Here is a 19,491-nt window from a genome sequence, read left to right as displayed (position 1 = left end):
AAGAAAAATAACGTTTTACTACAAAATTGAAGAATATTGCAACTTTGCAAGTTGCAAGTTGCAAGTAAAAGTCAAAGTTTTCGAACCAGTGTGACCAGTGTCGTTCCTGTCGTCAATCGATCGAAACGTTTACAGTGTTACCTTTCTTCAAAATGAAAACTTGCTCTATAAAAAAATCAGTGTAGGAAACATATTAACAATTAACGAACAATTAATAACGTTTATTATAAAAAAAATAACAAGGAATATAATTATTACATCTTAACGCTTCGAATATCATAACAAGAATACTCGTACATCACGTACACACGAGGAGAGAGACACAACGAGCGTAATTACCGGGAATTACCCGTGAGGTTTACCACACTCGGCCATTCTGCAGTGTGTGTTGTCCTCAACACACCGATTCACGCACTTTTTACGAAATTTCGGCGAACGCAACTCCGGGGAAATGGTACAATTTTCCTCCGAAAAACAAAAACGACAATTATCGCGCTTATCACTAACAATAAACGATTTTTCACGAACTGGTTTTCGCTTCCTTTTCCGATTACGAACACGAATTTCACTCTTTTCAGCAATTTTGCCGGCGTTTTCGACTCGAACGAAGTTGACAGACGTTTCAACGATGTTACACGGCGATTTTTCGGCACTAAACACGACACTATTTTCGTTTAACGACACACGATTCGCCTGTGTGATGATAAATTGATCTTTCCACTTGATCATCGCAACATTCGGGTTTTCGATCCAAGAACAGCCAATGACGAGAGGAACAGGTAACGCATTATCACGGAGGATTAGAATTTCCGTTTCGGGTACTGCCACACCATCGACTGAGACCGTACCTACGATTTTACCAAGTACTTCCGATCCGTTTTCCAAATTACCAACGCCGAAAATTCTCGTATTCGAAGGGGGTTGAATAGTTTCGCACAGGGTGACTGCAGTTGACGCTCGCATCACACATACGCTACTACCATTATCGATCAACGCTCCCGAAATCGTTTTTCCGTTGATAACAGCCGTTTTCACATATTTTTCACGATCAACACCTAACGCTGTATTGACCAGAAGGACGGATTCGGACTTTTTCGTTTCAGGATCAGGAACAACCGGTTTTTCGTTTTCACTTTCAGCAACGTCAGGTTTCGATTTACTAGATTCAAATTCACGAAGTCGTTTGCTCCAATCGGCAGCTTTCGAATAATCGTAAATACGTAGATAATTCGCCATATCTTCGGACTTAAACCCAGCACAAACAGCATTTTTCGATTCTGCAACGGATGCACCAACATCTTTAGCTAAACGCAGCTTATCGAAGATGTATTCGATTGATGATTCGTTATCTTGTTGACATCGCGCGGAGAAACGTTCCCACTTGTCAACCACGTTTCCATCATCTTCGCCAATAAACGTTTCCCAAAAACAACTTCGAAAATCGGACCACGATTTGATATCGTCCGCATTGAGTAGATACCAACTTTTGGCTGCTTTCGTAAGTAATCGCTTCGCAGTTTCCAGCTTTTGTAGGTTATTCCAACCACCGATCAGGCCTTGATTTTCGACGCTTTTCAACCATTCTTTTGCTTCAGTAGCAGACACCTCACCCGTAAACTTCGATATTTCCGGCAGTAGCACTGCGCTGCTAGCTGCTTGGACGATTTCGCTAACGGTATTCATTGAGAGGTCCACTTTCGATGGAGAAAAAGGTGGCGATTGATTTCGTTTCGTTTTGACCATGCTTTCGGCAGAAATCGCGAACAACACACAAAAACACACTTTCAATTATTCAAATCAAAACACTTCGTTGACGCACATTCGACCACTTCTGAAATATGTAGGAAACATATTAACAATTAACGAACAATTAATAACGTTTATTATAAAAAAAATAACAAGGAATATAATTATTACATCTTAACGCTTCGAATATCATAACAAGAATACTCGTACATCACGTACACACGAGGAGAGAGACACAACGAGCGTAATTACCGGGAATTACCCGTGAGGTTTACCACAATCAGAAATTTTCAAAAACAAGTTTTGAATTTTTTCATCTTTACCCATAAAAAATTATTGCATTATTGATTTTAAAGTGAGGTAAATTCGAATTTTTCACTAAAAACTTCACCATTCACTCCGCAATTATTATTTTTATTCGTTTGAGCTTCAGTCATCGATCTCCGGTAACATTGACTAATTTTGAAGAAATTTTAGTACACGTTTTGAACCAAAACAAGTCAGTGTCATCTTGTACATTCACCAGTTTGATTACGTGAACGAGTGTTAAAAAAACCGGAATTTAAAAAATTTATTCTTCAGATGTGATTATCATGTTGTTAACAAATTGTTCCGGTTAAATTCTTCTCGTTATGAAAGCCATCGTCGAGTATCTGCGTAGCTGTCTGTGCAAAATAATGATGCTGTGAACAGGAACTCATCAAATAGATACACGAATCATTCCATAATTCGATTGTACGTATAATTAGATTTTGTTTACACTAATAAATAATATAAACAATTCAGGTGACGTAATACCTGTTTTTACTGTGGGATGTTTCAGTACAATGGCCCTAATTTCACTACGTCTACGATTGATTCAATTCAAAAGGAACAAATCGCTTAAAATATTGACTGGTTGCGCAATCCTAGCATTCCTGTTACTTTTACTATATGCCAAATCACAGAATGTCAACACGTTTCTCGATAATCCCCAGAGCTATGTGTTACGAACAGCGGTACGTAGATGATTTCTTCACTTCACTTATCTTATCTTTGATTTTAATTGATTTGCTGATAATTTCAGATGGTCGTTTTTACCGACGATCGAGCTGGTAATTTCGAACCACCTCCGGAACCGGTGAGAAATGGTCCAGGTGAAGCTGGTAAACCTCATCGAGTTGCCAGTCATAAAGAAAATGATGCTAATACTGCGATGAACGAGTACGGTATGAATATGGCTGTATCCGATGAAATCTCACTCGATAGATCTATTCCTGATTTACGTATGACTGAGTACGTATCGTAATTTTCAACTTGGGAGATTTCACTCGACTATCAATTGACTGTGTGGTGATTTTAAAATTACAGATGTAAACATTGGGATTACCCTGAAGATTTGCCTAAAGTTAGCGTTATTCTTGTATTCCATAACGAAGGTTGGAGTTCCTTACTTCGAACTGTTCATAGTGTTTTGAAACGAACACCTCCTCAATTTTTAGAAGAAATTTTATTAGTCGATGATTATAGTAATAAAGGTGAGCGATTCGAATCAGCCTACTTGAAATTATACCTCTATGGTGTGATAATATTCACCATGAAATGTTCGCAGATCATTTGAAAGCTCCACTGGAAGACTACATCGCTAGATTCGGTGGTAAAGTGAGACTATTAAGGAATAAAGAACGAGAAGGTTTAATTAATACTCGATCGAGAGGAGCTCGTGAAGCACACGGTGAAGTAATCCTGTTTCTCGATGCTCACTGCGAAGTAGGATACAACTGGTTACCTCCTTTATTAGCTCCTATCTATAAAGACAGGTAGATATACTCGTATGATGATTATCTCGTAATTAATTTCGAATCTTGGTCATTAACTGAAGATATTGTCGCAGAACCACGATGACGGTACCGGTTATAGACGGAATTGATCATGACACTTGGGAGTATAGAGCGGTCTACGAAGCCGGTCATCATTTCCGCGGTATTTTCGAATGGGGCATGTTATACAAAGAAAACGAACTCCCACCGGAAGAACGAAAGAAACGAGTTCATGACAGTGAACCTTACGAGTAAGTTAATGCACAATTGAGGTCAAACGATGCGTTCGTGTTCATAAAGCGTTTTATTTTTATAGCTTAATTATCGCTGCGGCAGTTTTCGAAATAAGAGTGTCTTTTTTTCAACTTTAATTTTTTTTTTTTTTTGTTCGCAGTTCACCGACTCATGCTGGAGGTTTGTTTGCCATAGATAGGAAATATTTCTTGGAGATTGGAGGCTACGATCCGGGTTTATTGGTTTGGGGTGGCGAAAATTTCGAACTGTCTTTTAAAGTATGTAATTATGGAGTGCATCGAACTCGCACCTTTATTATTTTTTTTCAACGCTTGTTTACCAATGTTGACGTTAATTTGTTTGCATATGTAATCAGATATGGCAATGCGGTGGAAAGATCAAATGGGTCCCGTGTTCTCGAGTTGGTCACGTGTATCGTGGATTTATGCCTTACAGTTTTGGTAAATTGGCTGATCGGGTTAAAGGACCTCTGATTTTAAATGTGAGTTGAATATTTGGGAGCCAATTTTTTTTTTTTTTTTGTATAATTATTTGCGATATTTTGAATACAACTTGAAGGAATGTTGGCAGGAGTAGTTTTGAAAATTTTAAGTACCATTTAAGGCCACTTCCACGTTCCAAATATGTACTTTGGGAGGCTTTTTATGAAGTGTCCTCGAATCAGATTATTTTTCGTAAAATTTACGAATTTTGAGCACCACTAAAATTCGAAGATTTTAAACGCTGCCATTTTTATTTCCGTTCGGTTCAGGTTCAGTGATTTTAAGCTCCCCGGGTTGTCTTTCGTCACAGGTTAGATTTTATCTTCTTCAGATCATTCGTGATTTCGGTTATTACTGGATAATTTGTTCGTACATAATCATTTTGTCATTTCCCAAAATGATTTCGCGTTCGATGATTTATTTAGAAATTTTGTCATTTTATTGAGTCAATATTTTTCGGCTCGTGAATGTCGATTATTTACACATTTTTTTGTAAATATTTTCTTCGTTGGTGTAATATCATTGCTTCAGAATCAAAATACTAACAACTGATGAACTGACCTTCCATCGTCTCCTAAAAGCTTTCGAAAGTTTAAAATTGCTGAATAAATACTCAGTTTCTTGCATAATTACTATCTCAGTCTCCATTTTTTTTGTATTGCCCCTTCCTCTTCGTTCCCATTACTATTTCCTAATCGATTAATTATTTATAAACTTTTCAGAACTATAAACGAGTAATCGAAGTTTGGTTCGACGATAAATTCAAGGAATACTTCTACACCAGAGAGCCCTTAGCCAGATACCTGAACATCGGCGACATCACCGAACAGTTAGCTTTAAAAGAAAATTTAAAATGTAAAAGTTTCCAATGGTTTATGGATAACGTAGCCTCCGACGTTTACCAAAAATTCCCAGAATTGCCTCCCAACCTCTACTGGGGCGAGGTAATAAAATTTTTCGTATCTAGATTCGAAGAAAAAAAAGAGATGCAGATATTGATTTTCTTTGTTGACAGGTTCGAAACGTGGCTACTGATAAATGTATGGATACAATGGGTGCCGCTGCGCCTGCCATAATTGGATTAGGCTTATGTCACGGTCATGGAGTTAATCAAGTATGTGTTTTGTGCGGGCATTCCACTCGAAAGTTAATTGAATATTTAATAATTCGCGTTCGCTAAATTCGGCTCAATTTGTTGCAGTTATTCCGTCTAAATGCCAAAGGTCAATTGGGTAACGGAGAGCGGTGCGTTGAAGCCGACAAGCTCGGTATTAAATTAGTATTCTGCCGTCTGGGAAGCGTAGAAGGACCTTGGCAATATGATTCAGTTAGTTTCATAGAAACTTATCTTCATACTTTAAAAAAAAATTACGAAAACGTGATATTAATCGAATTTTTTTTCTTTTAATACAGAAACATTCTACAATACTACATTCCGGCCAACGTAAGTGTTTGGCAGTTCATCCTCAAACGTCACATTTAATATTGTTACATTGCGATCCAATAAACACTTATCAGCAATGGATATTTAAAGAAATCGTACCCAAGTGGAAGTAATCCCACGATACTGGTTAAATATTAAGTCTTCTGAAACGAGATAACGATGTATGTGACAATAAAAACATCACTATGAAGAGTCTCACAGCTGCAGCTGCGCGGCTTTGCGAATAATGTTGATCAAAAGATACGCTTAGCTCATTCGTGTGTCGTATAAAGTTATATTCTATACTACTTAAGCGATGTAATATTTTTTTTTTGTATCAAAATGTTTCTAAGTGTGTTCTAATTTATAATGAGAAATGTTTACAAATGTGATATATGTTCGTGTGTTTTTTTATATTATACTTATACTTATAGTGTAAAAAAATTATTACTTGTTTGAAAAAGCTAGAACAAAAATAAGAAAAATAGCTTGTGATTAATGTGTACTTAATTTTTACAGCAAGCCATGTAATTGTTTAATGTTTACTTAGTGTTATTTATTTAAAAAATTTACGTGCGGTTTGTTACCTATTTAGAAGTCATAATGACCATGTCCGTGTTAGTACAAGTATTGTAAATTGTTGTTATTTTTTAAAGGACAATAAATTTTATAACGATTTGCGATTTTTGTGTTCGTGGTGTTGTGAAAGGTTGCTGAAGGAATTGATTTTGAAAGCTGACTTTTTGCAAAGAAATGAAATGAAATTTCAAAAAGTTGTTGAAATTATCAATAATTATTTTATCTCGATGGATGAATATTTTTGACGAAAAAATAACACTTGAGGCGAAAATCAACCATTTTCTCCGTATTTAGTATCAAGGAAATATAAAATGTTTCCAAATTTCAACTTCTTATAACCAAATACCCACACTCTACACACCTCACACAACAACACGAGTGATCAATCAATTTGAAATCCACGATATCAAATTTTCGATAATCGATAAAAAAGTCAAATCGATTTCTTAGCTTCAGGTCGTAGCGTTGAGAAATAAAAAATATGTCGAATTTGCATTGTTCTGGTCCGAACTCTGAATGCCTCACTCTAAAAACCTCATCAAAAAATATAATATTGATAAATTAGTTCTCTTCATCAACAATCGACTTCTCGAATTGATTTTCAGTTCGAATAGAATAAAAAAAACTACAATTTTAAAATGTAAATCGACAAATTTCCCCTTTTCAAACCGAAGATAGGTAACGTCTAACGCAACACGACAAATGATTCAAATCCGTCAAAATCCGACACGAAAACAGCTATTTTCACTAGGAGAATATATGATATTAGGAGGTTCTATGTTCCTAATAGAGAGATAGGTAAGAATTTCGAAGCTCGTTTTTTGAGCTTCACGAAAGCTGTTGAGGTGAGTGAAGTATGTAGTGTTGGGTTTTCGGATACGAGGAATCCATTTCCATGATCAATTTCAACCTAATGAGACTACTTTATGACGAATTAGTGGTTTTTGGAATAGAATTACGGTTTTGGGATTAATTACGAAATATTAATTAAAATAAACCTCAGGTTCAATAAACCTATTAGTGACATCAAATTATTGGTTTATGAGACAAAATAATCGAAAACTTGATTGTTTCTACATTTTTAATTTAATGAAATTAAAGTGTTTTTACAAAACTGCTATTATGAGTAGATTAGGTTATGCCTACGATTCATCTTACACGTTGAAGAAGTTGCCTACTATCAAGGCAAAGAGATCATAATACTTCGTGTTGATTTATTTTAGGTTTACGTGCATTTTCCGAAGAAAATAATGAGTTTTACCTACTTCAATAATATTGAATAACATTAATTCCAAAGTGAAATTCAACGTCTGTCAATTGATCCTTTAGCTCCTAGAAACTTTCTGAAACAACATCAAAAAACATTAAAAATCATCAAAAGATTCACTAATATAAAATATCCCGAAATTTTAAAAAATGTTCACGAAATTGCTTGGAATGTAGAAAATATCGTCAAAATGGAATGAAATTACATCAAAATGAAAAATTAGGAGCCTTACCGACACATCAGTCCACAAATTTATGACAAAATCAGCTTTTTATTTTGAATATTCTGTCCTTCCTCATTCACTAAAACATTTTGAAAAATGGAATTGTTGAAGTTTCAAAAATGGAAAATGCGTATATTTTTTAACAATTTTTTGTCAAAAAAAATTCTTTAAAAAGTTCTAGTTTGGGCCCCAAAAATAAACTTCAACCAGATATTTCAATTTTCCAAAAAAAAAAAAAAAATAGATGAGATTTTAGTAGCATTTTTTTTGTAAGTAAAATTGAAATTGTTCTAACAAAATGGTAATTTTTTCAAGTTCTAAAAATTCCAAGAATTTAAAGATTTCAGACGCTTGGAACATTGGAAACAGAAAATGTATTGAAAATATTTACTTTACTTGTAACTTGTAAGTTTTCATGGGCATTTCTGTATCACCAATTTAAAAGTTTTTTTTTTTTTTTTTTTTTTACAATAGAAAATACGGTTGAAACTGTTGAAAGGTATTAGATGACAAAAAGAAAAATTCCACATTGATAAGTTAGAAGTTCAAGAGGAAAATCCTTCTACCTCCTTAGTCCTATCTGTCCCTGGACGAAACCACCTTACGAGTTATGATTATTCCTACATCTAACGTCATTTTCGAGACAGTGCTGCTGCTAACAATATCTAAATTGATAAAACCACCTCAACAGTCAATCTTTATTTTCATACGAGCTAGGTCTCTCTTATTTATTCAAAAACTGCGTGAAATAAATATCTAATCTCCTTCCAGGCCTCTACCTCAGTCAAATTTGAATTGCAAAAAAGACACAATTCTTGCATAACAATTGTTTTGAAAAATTCCTCAAAACCCTGATAATTATGAGAAATCGCCGATCGGGCAGCTAAAACTATGGAAATATTTTTTCTAGATCATATTTCAACTATCAACCATAACGTACATTTTAAAAACCACTTTCAACGTGAATGAGGAAAACTGGGAGTATAGGTATTTCTTTAAACCAAATTTTTCAAAAAAATCTTAAAGTCTTGAAGTGTGTGAATGGCCAGTCGCAGCTCTGAAAATCTTCTTTTTAGGTCATATTTTAACTACTTACACGTTTTGGATACCAATTTTTACTATTTAAAAAAAAAACATTTTTTTTTGAAATTTTGAATCAATTTTTTTTTTTAAAAGTCCCAAAATTTTGAAACGTGCAATTGAGCAGCCACAAGCCCGAAAATCTTCTTTCCAGGTCATATCGTTTTGAGGACCACTTTTGACATGAGTAATGAGAAAAATATATTTTTTAAAACCAATTTTTTTCAAAAAAAAAAAAAAAAGATCCAAAATAATGAAATGTGCGATTGGGCAGTAACACCAAAATTCATCTCCCTAATAAAAAATATCAACCTCACAAACCAAATCTAACCCTCCCCCCTTTATGGGTGTAATAATCTTGTAATTATAAGCACCCCAAAAAAAACATATATGGAATCTTCTTTCTAGGTCACATTTTAACTATTGTCACGTTTTGGAGAGCACTTTTAACATGAGCGAGAAAAATGTATTTTTTTGGAACAAATTTTTCTCAAAAAATGTTTGAATAAATCTTGAAATGTGCAATTAGACGATGGATTAAGCAACAAAAACTCCAAAAATCTTCTTTCTAGCTTATATTTTAATTACCAACACGTTTTGGAGACCAATTTTGACATGAGTGGAAAAAAATGTACCTAATGTATTTTTGGGCCCAAATTACATAGGTATTGTTTCCAAAAAAAAGTTCCAAACTCATGACCTTTCCGATTTGGGCTGCTACGTACAACTCCAGGCATTTTGTTTTCAAATCATAAACCATATTCTAGGACCAACTTATTGTGAGAGTCGCTTTCCATTAAAACCATTTTCTAAAAAAAAAAAAAAATTGAAAAATTGAAAAATTTGGGCTCTAAAAAATATTATTTTTAGGACTGTGTCTTCCCAACAGGCGAGACCAAGTGATCGTCTAGAGAAACAGAATGGGAGGAGGACAGAATTTTGAGAAAAAAATAATGAAAATTGTGAATTTTTTCCAAAAGGAAAAAAAATAGATTTTTACCATAGTTTTTATTACTTGAAATTTTATCAGCCTAAACAATAACATATTTGAATTTTTGACAAGTTTAAAATCACCATGAGATGTACCTTAAGTATTTTTCATAAAAAGAATCACAATTTAACCAAATTGAGATTGAAAATTTTTTTCAACTTGAAAAAATCAAAAAATCACAAAAATCACCGGAAGGCTCTAAAAGGATTCGATACCATCTTCATATTTGAGAGGCCAAAAAACAGGATTCAAACAAAATAGGTACCTAGCTGTAACTTAATTTTATCAAATTTTAATTTTTTTATGAAAGTTGGGCCTTGAATTTTTAAAAATTTATCAAAATTAAATTTAGGACCCGAAAGGATCGGCATGGTTTATTTCTGTGTTCTTCTTAGATTTCTTTTTGTTTAATCTAAAAGCCATCTCCTGATTGGGATGCTTCTTGCGTTTGGTAAGAGGGGGAGTGGGGAGGCATTTTTTTGATCAATTTTTACAATTTTTGTAAATTTTGGAAAATCAGGAACTTTATGGAACCTTTAATAATTTTCCTTTTGAGCTACAGAAATTGCTTTCCCTGCGTTAGAAAAAATTAACGAAATGGGTGACTGAATGATCAAGATGTTCCCTTGTCAATCTTAATGCCCGACTCTGAAAATTTGTGGAATCCAGAATATAATTCAAATTCGATACCATCCTACTTCTACTCGTATAAACTTTCGATAAACATTTACTCGAACCTCATCCTACGAATTTCGCAACGACTTCCACTCGTAAATTTTTTCAAAAGCAAGGACATTTTGCCAAAATCAAAAACACAATACTCAATTCATTCAATCCGAATATTTTTTTCTTAATAACAACAGAATAACAATTGACGTCATTTTATACGACTAACTATACGAGCTACGTCTCATAATGCACGTTAAAAAACGTGTTCGCATAAATTAGATCCATTCGGAAGCTGCGTTGTTAAAAAGGATGAGAAAAACAGCACACGATGCGAGATCGATTTCATGAAAATCGTCATTTTGAACTTATTGAGCGATGTTTACCGTAGGTGTATATCCGTTGTCGTCTACCAGAGTCACGAAAATACTCGTAGAAATATGCATATGAATGCACGAAAATCTCAATCTACATATACTATGTGTATTTAGCATAGACACAGGTACCTGCTACCTATCTACGTAATCGTATGAGAGTTTAAAAGGTGAAAATATAAAAAAAATAAAAATTTATTTTTAAAATTCGCCATTTACGCGTACACATTTGCAAACATTGCGAGTCTATTATCTATTTCTGAGAAATTTTGCTCGTCCTCGGACGCCTTTCAAACGGAAGTATGCAAAAATGATCACTCGATTGAGTGCTTGATTTTGAGAACCATGAATCCCACTTTATAGAAAAAATAAAATTACATACCTGAAAAAAATCAAATAGGCTGTCAAATGTTAAAAAAAAAAAAAAACAATTTATATTTGGCTATTAAACATCTGTTTGATTTTCAGTTCGAGTGAAAACTCCATGTTGCCTTTACAGTGATGCGCTTACAAAAACGATTTCGTAAAAGTTAAACCCGGTAATGTATTAATATTCATAATATTTCGAATAAATTTGAAGGTGAAGTTCAAAAAATTAGGTAAAAGTTATATTACGTAACAGAATCAACGACCTGTGACGAGCAGTTAGTGATTCATAAAACATCCTCAATTACCTCGTCATCTCGCATCTCGCATCTCGTCCCCTAATATATCTGACTCGCATCTTTCTCCTTCTAGCTGCTTGCTGGTGTATAGAAAGTAAAACCGTATTTTGATAGTAAGCCTACCATTTAAATTGACGATGGTATTTTTTAGGAACACCTAAACTCTAAAATCTGGAGAAATGAGGTACACAATCTTAACCAAAAAAAAAGAAAGTTATATGTAGACCACTTTATGAGATAAACGTTGACCAAGGTCGTCATCGTTAGATCGTCGTAGGACGTAGGTACCTATAATACCTTTACAATTAATTTAACCGAACAAAACGCCTCGGGCTGAAAAGGTGTTTCTTTTTTTTTACTTTTTCAAAACCGAATCAATCTTCACAAATGCTCTTTCGTTTCGAAACACAAATTCGATGTTTGGATGTGATTGAGGACTTGAGGAGTGAGGACACATGAGCCTGGAGCTGTCTAAAAAAAATATCACAGATCGAGATGCAGGGATGGAGTGTTTTTAGTGTAATTTTTAGCTTTTGTTTTGGAAGATATCTAGGTATGAGGTTGGGGAATGTGGGGTTTAAAAATTATATTATATTTCATTATTTTTTCTTTTTTGGCTGATAGGTTAAAATATTAACTTGATTCAATAAATTTCAAAAAAGTGGCAAATGAAAAATTTTATTTTTTGTTGTTTGGCAAAAATTTTTGATTGAAAATTGAGTTAAGTAGTTATCTGCTGTGAACAAAATCGAAATTTTACTAACTTAAAGAAAAAAGATGAAATTGAGTTTATGCTTCATTTCCAAACTTCTAGATCGATTGGTAGTGATTTTGATCAGTTTTAGCAGTTGGCGTCTCTGGAGAATGTTTGGATTTTCCTTCATTTAGTTCTTATTTACTACCTACCTACTCTTACCTATCTTTTTTGTGATTCCTATGATTTATTAAAGGTACTTTTGAAGGATCTAAGACGTTCTGAAATTCCCCAGTCTTGAAAAATACCAAAAAAAAACATCAATTTGAACTGCATTCCAGAAAAGTATTTTGAAAAATTGTGCTCGAATCAATTAATTATAATTTCTTTTCCCTCCTTCGTCCCTCTTGTGTTCTCTCCCTCCTCCTCCTCCTCCTCCTCATCTTCCTCTACCTCTTCCATAAACGAATTCAAGTATCATGAAAAGTTCTTCTGGGTTCAGTCCAAGTTGTGGTTCAAATTCTATAATTTTTAGGGTCTTAAAGGAAGTGCTTTTTTGAACATTTTCAGTGCTGACCTACAAAAATGTAATGCTTTTGATGATTTTTGAAGCTCATTGATGAATGAGCCAATACTTAGAGTCTTGCTCCAATTTCAACAAAAGTTGCATTTTTGGAAGCTAAACTTTCAGAATTAATTTCTTAATTTTCTCATATTTGACAATTTTTTTCAAAGTTTACAAATTCACTTAAAAACATCCACTTTTTTGTTGGTAAAAATGTAAAACTTTCAAAATACATTAAACTGATGCAAGCCTTCAAAAAGCAACTTTTATCACTTTTAGCCAGTTTAGAGCCTTCATAAACTTTTTGGATTCTTTAATTGAAAAAAAAAACAAAAAAAACTCGAAAGTCTTATTTCAAAGGGGGCTTTTAATGGGCAATGAACGTGTGATTATGGGGCCCCAAAATTTGACTTAAGCCTATACTGAATTTCTCACACTAAATCAAACATTTAGAATCAATTTTGAGGAGTAGCTGTTTGTGTGAAAAATACCGCAGAAAACACAGATTTAAACAGGAAAAATTGGGGTTTGACAAAGGTTATAGGTGGATAAGTATGGTGAATTGGTGAATTTGCCCCCGAGAGCTTCAGGGTTGATATTTGCATGGAAGGTGGGTACCCTTGAACACCTTCCGTCAGCCCCGACCCCCCCACCACAAAGTTTTTTAGAAACCTCCCTTTTCTGAAATTACAATTTAAAAAAATTTCTCAGCCTCATGCGAACCGATTTTTCTAATTTTTTAGCATGTTGTAAACATCCATAAGAGGTATTCCCACAAAAATTGTCACCCCCCCCCTCATAATATTTTCCCCACAAAATGGAGTTCTTTAGCTTTGCTTACCCGTTTTAGCGATGACCATGATTCGGCACAAAAATGGGAATGGCATTTTTAAGAGTGTTTTTGACCCTAAAAAACATATATTTTCTTCAAAAAAAAATTTGAGGTGGGCCGTGGTCAAAAATTGAAAAAACTTACAGAGGGGGTAAAAATGGATTGTGGTGTAAATTATTGTTTTTTGTAAACGAGGTGCCGTTTCCATATGAATCGAACCCCCCGAACACGAATATGATGTCCAATTCAATATTGCCCTCATCCACACCCCTCCAATGACTCTGCCACCCACCTCAATTTTCACTAAGTAGGTACCTATAATATTGAAAGTTCAGATCTTTTCATAATATTGGTGTCGTTTCCATATAAATCGAACACCCCAAACACGAATATGAAGTCCAATTTTATGCTACCCTCATCCACACCCCTCCAGTGCCTCTGCCCCCCACTCAATTTTCACTATATTGAAAGTTGAGCTATTTTCATAATGTTGGTGTCATTTTCATATGACTCGAACACCCCGAATACGAATATGAAGTCCAATTTTATGCTACCCTCATCCACACCCCTCCAGTGCCTCTGCCATCAACTCAATTTTCACTTGTATTGTATTGAAAGTTGAGCTATTTTCATAATGTTGATGTCGTTTCCATATTATATTGAACACCCCAAACACAAATATAAAGTCCAATTTAGCTCTACTCTCATCCATCTCCTTCCAGGCTACAGCCAGCTCTGGAGGGGTCTGGATGAGGGTATCATGAAATTGGACTTCATAATGGGGGGGGGCAGAGGCACTGGAGGGGTGTGAATGAGGGTAACATAAAATTAGACGTCATATTCGTGTTTGGGGGGTTCGATTCATATGGAAACGACACCTGGTTTACCAAAAACAATCATTTACGTCAAAATCCATTTTTACCCTCTCAGTAAGTTTTTTCAATTTTTGACTACGACCCACCAAAAAATTTTTTTTGAAAAATATATGTTTTTAGGGGTCAAAAACACACTTAAAAATGCTATTCCCATTTTTGTGCCGAATCATGGTCATCGCTAAAACTAGCAAATATAGCTTAAAAAAACTCCATTTTGAGTAGAAAATAGGGGGGAGGGGAGTGAAAATTGTTGTAGGGATACTTCTTATGGATGTTTACAACATACTAAAAAATTTAAAAAATCGGTTCACGTTTGGCAGAGAAATTTTTTTAATTGTAATTTCAGAAAAGGGGGGTTTCTCAAAAACGAGGGAGATCTGGGGGTCTGAAACTTTCCTGACGAAAGGTGCTCAAGGGTACCCACCTTCTATGCAAATATCAACCCTAAAGCTCTCGGGGGCAAATTCACCATACTTATCCACCTATAGCCTTTGTCCCAAGTAGAAAAAATGAAATTCCATTTTTAAAATCTTGTCTTTGGTGTTTTTTTGAATATTCCTTCAATTTTTCTCGATTAGATCCAAATATTAGGTATTCTTCTCAAGCAGACATTTTGAAAAGAAATGAAACTTTTATAAAATCTTATGGTCACTTTTCATGATGACTTTGTTCCAGAAATTGATCGAAAATTAGTTCAAAATACCTATTTCCATTTTTTAAAAAGCGATGGCTTGAAAATTTAGAAAAATCTGTCAGATTGAGATTCTGAAAATTTTAAGAGCTAATTTCCTCTTAAAATCAGTAATAATCGCATTTTTTAACTAATTTTTTCGAAATTTTGTTTGACTTGAGACTTTTTTTGTTTTTCCATCAATGGTTCTAAAAAATGTTTGATTCCAAAGTAGAATTAAAGACGAACTTAGTTCCTGAGTGAAGAGCTGAATTACAGTAATTTGCATCCATATCATGAAAAGTTACCTATTCTTGGCCTAGAAGTGTGAAAATAAGTTTTTCACAAAAGCAGATAAGTCATTACTTATAGGCAAGGGGATCACTTAAATTGCAAGTGAAGTGATTCTATTTATAAATTATAAAATAGAAATAAAATTGAAAAAAATAAGAGGCTACTTTACATACTTATTTTACCAGCAAATTAAACGAGAAGTAGATCGAAAATTTTGAACTTTTTATGAGTTGTATTTTTGATTTTTGGGAGATGTGGCATCGCCTCTTCATCTTGTGCTTGATTCGGGCTATAGAATTAGACTTGCTCTTCCATAAAAGGACTCATTTTGAGAAGTATAAGATGGGAAAATACAGAAGGTATCTCTTGCTTGAAATCTTTTTTGGTTTTTGACTTTCTCAAGCCATGTTCCAGAAATAGCCACCAAAATAATCAAATTCACAAGATTGGATTTCAAAAAATTTTGGCGAAAGCAAAAGTCAAATTTTTAGTACCTAGATTTTGAAAATATCAATATATATGTAAATTTTGAAATCGTGATCTTCTCAGTGATCATATTTTTGCACTTGAAATGAACCTCAGAAAAAAAGCAAAAAAATCAAAAAATCTACGTGTTGAATTTGAAAGAAATTTGAACCCAACCGCAGCTTTATTTTAAACTATTTCGGCTGATTCAGTCATCCTCTTTATTCTCAAAAAACTAATACGCTTCAATTTTGTCACCACGTTGTTTACTTACTTACACTAAATCTGAATCTATTTCTCCTCTGCTGACACCGCTATAAAATTTAATAGGTATTAAAATTCCTCGTCTAGCTATATCTTTCCTGTTTACAAATTGCAATAAAAAAACATAAAGAATGCAATTTCTCAAAAGCACGCTGAGCTGCGCCATGCCATGCCATGCCAGTCAAACCACCACGTGCATACAATGTCGTTTTATGAGCTTATATTTTGATCAACGCAATGTTTTCTTGTCTTCATGCCAATGCTCTCTTGTTGTGTTCCTATAATATAGTTTTGCTGATTGAGGCGAAATTCGTCGCGATGTCGCTAAAATTTATTATATTTTTTTGAACTCCACGTGCCACACTTTCTCAGTATTAAGTACCTACCAACGCTCTTCAGTCTTCCCACAAATACAAATATCTTCGGGTATTTCCCGAACAGCAATGTGCGTCTTGTGTACAGTCGGAAATGCAATTTGGCGTAAATGTCGCGAATTTAGCACGTGCACAGCTTAATGAGTTTTCACGATGTTTATTTTTGATTTAATTCAAGCATGTAGTAGCTACTAATTTTGTACATTATCGAGACAAGCTCGCGTTGATCAAAGTCGCGTCGCGCCAAGCTGTGGAAAAATTACTGAATTTTAATTGTATTCGAATGAAGGAAAAATTTCAAGTAGGTGGCCAAGTGATGTTCGTTGAATGAGTAATGAAAAGTTAGAGCTGTACATGTTATACAGGAACCATCTACCTTGGGAAATTTCAGGTTGATTGTTTATTTTTAGAGAACTAATGACGCAGAGGTAGGTATACGAAGCTGACATTTAAAATTTCTTTTCTCAGGAATTTTCTCATGTTTCCACCGAGAACGATTCACAATGTAAAGTGTTGAAATTTCGTAATGTTGGACTTCCTCCAGACTTCAATTTTAAAACTTTGAAATTTGAGCCTCTCTAGGAGAAAAAATATAAAAGACTGCAAAAAGTTATCAAATTGATGTTTTTCAGTGTTAGTCTCTCGTTTTACAAATTTTTTTTTTGAATTTTTTGGGAAAATGGGCTTTTAATGGCCTTGTTGACCTCCTGCAAGGCATCAACGAATGAACTTTCAAAAATTTAATGAGACAGGATGATTGAAAAATTGGATTGAAATTTTTGAAAAAAAAATTGGAGGTCGGTTCAACAGTAAGGAAGTAGTTACTTCGAAAATGAAGAATAGGTGGCCACATGTTCCATTACGATGCATTTTAAATCCGGAGGGGTTTTAGGAGCATAATCTGAAGTACAGAGTCCGATTTTGGAGGGAAAAGGGGGGATTATGTGTTCAAACATTGCTTTAAAATGTTCTGTGCAAATTTTCCTGGTCCAGGAATTTTTTAAAATCAAAAATTGAAATGACTACTTCGATTTTATGAAGAGGTTTAGAACGTGAGGGTCTTAGAACGGTCTCGAGGGGGGTTAAATGATGTCAAAATTTCACAAATCAGAGTTTCAGTAATTTTTGTTCGTCATTTTGTCACTGCGAATAATGTTAGAAAAAATTTAATGATCAGCATCTAAAAAAAACACACCAACAAACCAAATTTCAAATTATCAATTTCATTAATTTTTAATTTCATTTTGAGAATTCAAATGGTTAATTTTACATGAAGAAGATTATAATTTCTTAAAATTGCGAATTGAGATAGAGAGCTGAAATATTTGAGAGATCAACAAAATGATCTCTAAATTCTGCATCAAATATCACAAAAAAAAGTCAAATTGAAATTCATCACAACAAAAAAAATTAAAAAATCTGATGAAAGCTCTAAAAGGGCCTCTAATCCTTATCAATCAATTTGAAAAGTCAAAAATAAGATCTAATATCTTTGATTTTTCAAAAAACATTTTGAAAATTTACCAAAAATTTAAGAACGAATCAGCACCTGAAATTCGGCTTTATGGTGTGTTTTGTGTGTCCTTCAGATTTTTTGTTTGGTTCACAAAATTTTCTGTCGATTGCAAGACCCTTCTAATCTTGAGAGGGGACGAAGACAGTAAAAAAAAGCTTGCCGCCTAGAACAGAAAATGCTTGAGCTCGACCCTGGTAAGTTGAGGGCAAGAGGGTTGATTGGCTCCCAGAATTTGAAAGACTAGTTGGCATTTAATTCATTTTTTCAAATATTTCATGGTCTCATTAATTTTTCTAGTGGAATTAGTTCTCCCAAAAGGCCTGTTTCAATGAAGGAAGGGGGGGGGGAGATTGCCAGGAACTGAAATTTGAATCATTTTTTGGAGTCATTCTTTACTTTTTCTCAAATTTTTGAGCATAAATAAATACGTGTTTGCTATAGTCAGACGAATTCTGATTATTTATCTCTTTAGCCACGAGAAAGGGACAGTCCCGATCTTTCAAAAATTTATCAATATGCCCAATTGCCCATTTCTTAATTTTCTTTATTCTCTGCCAGCTTCAACAGCACTTGAGAGATCATCCTGTACTTCACTGTAATGTTTGAAAATTTGGCTTTCCATTTTTTCAAAATTATTAAAATTCCAAAAACACTCAAAATCTGAATATTTTGGAAAAAACAGACCACTTTTACGAAACATTTATATGGAGGTCTTTTAGTCAAAATTCAGCTTGTAACGTCATGATCAAGTAATTTTACCGTCGATTGTGTTTGAGAATTGAGAACACCTGAAAAAAATCTAGAAGCTCGTTTTAAAAAATTGACAGCTGAAATTACCGCACCTACCTATTTTAGGTATAATCAATCAAGAATACCCACCTACCTATGTCTTAGTGAAACTTTTTGCAAACTTATTTTGTAAATCAGAGCAATGAACCCTCAAATCAGTACCTATACCTAATCACCTTTTCAATAATTCTTAAAAGCATAAAAAAATTCCCTCTTTACTTCCTCGTCTCTTTCCAAGAAAAAAAATGTAATAATAATAAAAAAAAATCACTAAAATAAAAAATTTACCAATTAAACCGAAAAAACAAATCTTGGCATTCATCTTTCAATACAAATTCATTAACCCATTTTTCGTGAAAAAAAAACAACAAGGAACTAACGTATTATAGATAACACGGACACCATGCAGTATATAAGGTTATCATACTTTATCATCCTAGCCGCGATAGTAATCCAGACGGTTCGTCAAAAATTTACACCCATCGTAAATGCATTTTAAGTACTACAGACATTGTCGAAGCGCATAGAGAGAGAGAAAATAAATAATAATAAAATAAATAGCTGTCATTAACATACAGATGGACCGTGATTTCCTCTCCCCTT

General features: G+C 34.0%; 1 protein-coding gene and 1 long non-coding RNA gene across 2 annotated transcripts; one reads left to right on the top strand and one right to left on the bottom strand.

Moving 5' to 3' along the window:
• Positions 1–2,111: 2,111 nt before the first annotated feature.
• Positions 2,112–6,388, top strand: LOC135845484 (N-acetylgalactosaminyltransferase 7-like). Its single transcript, XM_065364067.1, has 13 exons — positions 2,112–2,245; positions 2,329–2,481; positions 2,570–2,744; positions 2,813–3,021; positions 3,097–3,263; positions 3,338–3,545; positions 3,620–3,796; positions 3,940–4,057; positions 4,156–4,281; positions 5,005–5,226; positions 5,298–5,396; positions 5,484–5,609; positions 5,696–6,388. The coding sequence occupies exons 3-13, from the start codon at positions 2,574–2,576 to the stop codon at positions 5,837–5,839; spliced, it is 1,767 nt and encodes a 588-aa protein (XP_065220139.1). The 5' UTR covers positions 2,112–2,245; positions 2,329–2,481; positions 2,570–2,573; the 3' UTR covers positions 5,840–6,388.
• LOC135845487 (uncharacterized) lies at positions 5,963–19,379 on the bottom strand. The gene is made up of 2 exons (XR_010558761.1): positions 19,177–19,379; positions 5,963–7,627 (listed from the first exon to the last, which is right to left on the bottom strand). It is a non-coding gene; the product is annotated as an uncharacterized LOC135845487 (long non-coding RNA).
• Between the last annotated feature and the right edge of the window lie 112 nt (positions 19,380–19,491).

Source organism: Planococcus citri, chromosome 4 (assembly GCF_950023065.1).
Source record: "Planococcus citri chromosome 4, ihPlaCitr1.1, whole genome shotgun sequence".
Classification (NCBI taxonomy): Eukaryota; Metazoa; Arthropoda; class Insecta; order Hemiptera; family Pseudococcidae; genus Planococcus; species Planococcus citri.
Note: the sequence above shows the minus strand (reverse complement) of the source record. Positions and strands in the feature narration are given on the sequence as shown.